This window comes from Taudactylus pleione, unplaced genomic scaffold (assembly GCF_031769625.1).
Source record: "Taudactylus pleione unplaced genomic scaffold, aTauple2 ptg000519l, whole genome shotgun sequence".
In the NCBI taxonomy this organism is placed as follows: domain Eukaryota; kingdom Metazoa; phylum Chordata; class Amphibia; order Anura; family Myobatrachidae; genus Taudactylus; species Taudactylus pleione.
In genome coordinates, this window is record NW_028284921.1 from 72170 (window position 1) to 77470 (window position 5301).

The 5301-nt window shown below is 42.2% G+C and overlaps 1 protein-coding gene across 1 annotated transcript; it reads left to right on the plus strand.

The window, feature by feature from the left end:
• The first annotated feature begins 228 nt into the window (after nt 1–228).
• On the plus strand, nt 229–1580 carry RHOH (ras homolog family member H). Its single transcript, XM_088450533.1, has one exon. The coding sequence runs from the start codon at nt 340–342 to the stop codon at nt 910–912; it is 573 nt and encodes a 190-aa protein (XP_088306659.1). The 5' UTR covers nt 229–339; the 3' UTR covers nt 913–1580.
• Nucleotides 1581–5301: the final 3721 nt, after the last annotated feature.

The window sequence follows — 5301 nt, forward strand, 5'->3', positions numbered from 1 at the left end:
TATCCAAAAAAAAGGGTAACGGCCATCGTAAACATGAGCCTAATATGTCTGCAATGGGTCAATACTATCTCAAATAAAAGGAATAAGAATTATGTCATATAAAACAATTTAATAACTTATGAAACTAATATAATTTGTATTGTTTCCCTCAGAACATTGATCTGGTAACATTCTTGGGAAAGAACTGGAGAAGTAGCTGAATACTGATGCCTTGCTACAGAGACACCTAGGGAGATCCATCACGTATATCTCTCACATCCTTGGACTTCATGGGACTCTGTAGGTTGAAGCTAAGGTCTCCATAGCAGGCACCATCTCTAGACACTAGACCTCGTGAAGATGAATGCCATTAAGTGTGTGTTGGTGGGTGATGCTGCTGTTGGCAAGACTGCACTTCTTGTTCGCTTCACATCCGAGACCTTTCCAGACTCCTACAGACCAACTGTCTATGAGAACACCGGAGTAGATGTTTTCATGGATGGGTACCCAATCAGCCTTGGACTCTGGGACACAGCTGGCGATGATGCTTTCAAAAGTATCCGTCCCATTTCACTTCAACATGCTGACATTGTCTTACTGTGCTTCTCAGTGGCCAACCACACCTCATTTCTAAATGTGAGGAACAAGTGGATTACTGAGGTCAAACACCATCTGCCGCATATACCAGTGCTAGTCGTGGCCACCCAGACTGATCAGAGAGAGACAAATCACTTGCGTGTGCCGTGCATCAGTTCCGCTGATGGCAAGCAGCTGGCACAGGATGTCCGAGCTAAAGGGTACTTGGAGTGCTCAGCTCTTAGCAACCGGGGAGTCCCGCAGGTGTTTGAATGCGCTGTGAGGACCGCAGTCAACCAGGCCAAGAAGAGAGCCAGGCGGCAGCGTTTCTTTGTGAATGAGTGCAAAATTATTTGAACTGTTTGTTGCATCCTGTATACCAACTAATGCAGAATGAATATAGAACCTCGTCTAAAACATTTACCAAGCACAGAACTACTTCTTTTTAGGAAATTACAATGTTCCTGAAACAAATACTTTGGGTAAAGAAAGAAAATAACAGAAAATGGAGATGGCGCACTTCTCGCTGGACTAAAAGAAGATGGTAACATTAACGAACTTTTGAGAACTCTTTTCTGCATTGTATAAAACGTATTTATTTTTGTAAAGTAGGTCCATCATTGGAAAATATTAGTAAATTGGATATATACTGTATGAATTGCATTTCACAAACAGGCACGTCACACATGGGCCTTTCTGTCCGATGACGTTCAAAGGAAGAAGCAATGGATGATGGCAGTTTTGGGACTCCAGCCAGGTCCTTGAACTGAGTCCTGCTCAATGTGCATGAATGTGCAGGCACCACATTTTTGCCAGCAAAGGACTCCATTTACTCAACTGAATAGAGTACATCAACACTGCGTAGACACTGTGCAGGTTAAAATCCAGACAAAATCAGACACCAGCAAACTTCAGATCAACTGCAACAAACTCAGACATGACCGTGTAACTTGTCTAAAAACTTTTGTATTCAGATTGCCTAACAAGAGTTTGTATTTCAAGCAAAAAAAAATTTTTTTAAAGTATGTGAGAACTTTTTGAATTGTAGAAAAAAAGATAAATTTTGAAAATGTGATACTTGACTACTGATGTTAAAACATTTTTGATAAATTATTTGATAGTTAGGTTTAAGCAAATATTTGAATTCTGAAACATTTTCCTTAAGACCTGTAAGTCCCAGCAGCATTGTTTGACTTTCTGACAGTGACCATGTTACATGTGAATTAATCGATTGGTGAAGAGTTTCCTGTAAATTTACCAATTCCCAGTTTGTTGGTGTTCTCTGCAAAGGGGGATTTTGACACTCACCCTGTGAATGGCCAGATCTGATCCAATGCAGCCAAATACAATACACCTGTCCAAAATGAACAGTGCTCCTGTTTCTAGATATTGAGGCAGAGAAAGCCTGTGTGCTACCAGTATTACACAGGATAAATTGTGCATTCAATAGTATACTCACTATAGTAATATACAGTAACTGTCAGAAAATGGCATAAAATTCCTCTCTCTTTTTTTTTTTAAGAACATTAAAGCATGGATGGCATTTCCTACATTTTATGTCATGATTTAAATGTCATTTCATTTCCATGTCTTCCTAATGCCTCTCTTAAAATTCCTGACTTGTACTCAAAATAGATAAAAAAATGTTCACACTGGTTCAAAACTATTTCTTTTAATAACTAATATTTATAAAACAGTCTCTAAACAAATAAATTAAATTCTGTGCTCATTCACCTATAGAAACAATAATATTCTCCTGTTATATAAAATTTGCCACCGAAAAATAAATATTGTACTTTATATTATTGAAATTTTCATTCTACTTTTATTATTGTGCAATTAAATTCAGAATTTAATAATGAATATATTAGGTATTAAATGCGGTGCAATACTGAACTAAAAAATATACATGAAAGAAATGGAGCTTTAATGCTCAAATATGTCTGCCATGCTAACTATCACAACAAGTTGCTATGTTGGAAGATGCTTCTCTAATACCCCTTTTACACGACCTAAAAATCCCGGGTTGATGCACATCAACCTGGGATTTTTGTCAGTGTAAATGGATCCACCCGGGTCCAGGGATTTGGTGATCCAATTCAGGTCACGATGACCCGGATGGTGCCACATGCCACCAGATTGGCTAGCTTTAGTGGCACTTGAAGATGACATAATCGCCAAGCGTCCACTGCAACACCGGAAGAGCCGGTTCACTGCAGCTCCGGTGTGAATGGCGCTGACTCGGGAATATCCTAGGTCGATGCCGCAGTGTGAAAGGGGTTAGTTCCGGGTCTGATCTGGATTGGAATCCTGTTCCAATTCCAGGGCCAGACCCGGAACTTTGGTATAAAAGAGGTATAACAGATCAGACAAAGAGTGACTGATAGCTTAGCAGACTTGCTCTGTAAAAATGCACTGTGTAGGTTGGTGAATTCATACACAAGGGTTGGACCAGTGATGTTATAGCAGCTCAAATTACTCCAGTTGTCTGTGATAGAGAAGGAAGATAATTAGGGCTGGCCATCAATGGTACCATTAGTGGTTAACAATCCCTTGAAAAAGGCAGTTAGATCAGGCACTGACTGTTGGCTGGAAAGTCATTAATGATATAGTTGAAATCTTGAATCATTACTCAGTTCAGTGATTTCTTTTTCGGTGTTACCCAAGTATTAAGTGATTTTTGTAGAAATGACTAAACTCCTGCGTACTGTTATTGTGGTGATGAATACAGTATAAAATACAGTAATACCCCTTTTATACCAAAGTCCCGGGTCTGACCCGGGATTTGGAGCTCATTTCCAACCCGAATCAAATCTTCGACAGACCCCTATTACACCGTGGCGTAGCCCGAGTCGGCACTGTTTACACCGGAGCCGGTCAGCACTGACCCGGCTCTTCCGGCGCAGGTGAGCATCGCTTCTTCCTCTCCCTGACATGTCATGCCCTGCGGCCTGACCCTCCAAATATGCCAATCTGAGAATCGCTGCCCGTGACTTTACTGGTTACCTCAGCACGTGTGGTTACTCAAACACGGTCACTGCCACCCGCAAAGGGGAACTTTAGTGCTAAAGCACAAGGTAAACCTTTGCCCTTACCTGCACACACAATTCTGAACACTTAGTAAAATAGGTAACATGGGCAACACAAGGCCTTGGGTCTAAGAACACAGAACCAGAACTAGAATTTGAAATATTTAATTCCAAGAATATCTTCAAAGCTTATGTTACAAAAAAGTTACACAGATAATAAATTTAAAAGGTCAAACCAGTTACTCACAATTTCAAGAAATAAAGAAAATAACAAACCAGGAAAGAAACACCACTCGGATCACCTGGACAGGCCAAACGATGGCGGAAGTGAGGTTTCTTCCTACACATATGGTCACACCCTGGCATGTCATCAACTCCTCATGAGTAATGCACAGTGTTCCATATCAAACACACATTTTTATTACCTTTCATAGACTGCTCTTGGTCACTCCCAACTTGGGATAGTGTTAACCCTTCCCAGATCAGAAATAATTGTTTAGGTGACTGTAACACAGGGTCTCCTGGTCATACGAGCAAGGGTTCTTTAGTTAATTACTCCATCCTGTTTGAAGTTCAGAGACCAGGCATGTGTCAACAGAAGATTCGACACCTTGCTGGCCTGGATTTCTCTCCTTGGCATGTAAGCCTGACCCCCTGTGGGGTTATAAACAGACCCCAGTCTTTGATCAGTATTCCAAGCAAGGAAACCACAGATTTTAACAACTTGTAAATTAGCTATAAGTAAACATTAGCCAGTCAATTACCTCCCAGCCATCTGCCATACAATTTGAAAGACATACTTCTCCTACACAATATACAAGAATAGGTGCTGCCTATGAAGATGACATGTTCATAAGCAGGGTTATGTTACACCACCCTCTTACCTCACTCCACAGCGGTCCAGAGGCAGGGAGGGGGGGTGGGGTGCGCTGTTCCGTGCTAGTTGGCCCAGCCCTGGTTGCAGTGGATGCTTAGAGATTGTCATTTCCAAGCACCACTGAAGCTGGCCAATCAGGCGGCATGCGGAACGATCCGGGTCATCGTGACTTGCATCGCGCCATTTACACTGCAGGGTGACATGGGAACGACCCGTGGTCAACCCTGCAAACTACCCGAGTTGGATCCCCGGGTCCCTGGACACATGCATCAACCCGGGATTTTCAGGTTGGTGTAAAGGGGCATTAGTGATGGCGTAAACATGTGTACTGTTGGCTGTCATTCAGCACAGTTCCATCAGGCCTGGATTATTACGTTATTGTCTCTCACATGTCCATATACACTATGTAGACAAAAGTGATTGGACTCCCCCGTGCAAGCGAAATCCATACCATGCATACCATTGTACATGAGTTCCAAATGGCCACCAATGTGGGGTTTTTGACAAGAACACTTCGCAAGGAGGCCCATACACTTAAAGATCTACGGAAACAAATGTTAGTCAGAATGACAATGCCACATGTCATGTTTCCAGGATGACGCTGGACTGGTATACAGAAGATTCAGTAATCCTGATGGACTGGCCAGCTCAGAGTCCAGATCTTAACCCCATTGAGAACCTGTGGGATGAATTGGAGCGATAGGTGCATTCTAGGCCGACTCAACCTTCTACAGTGTCAGAGTTGGTCACTGTACTTAAGGCGGAATGGCAAAACATACCACCTGCTGTTGTCCAGGAACTTGTGGCCAAGAGGGTCTGCAGTAATCACTGTACATGGTG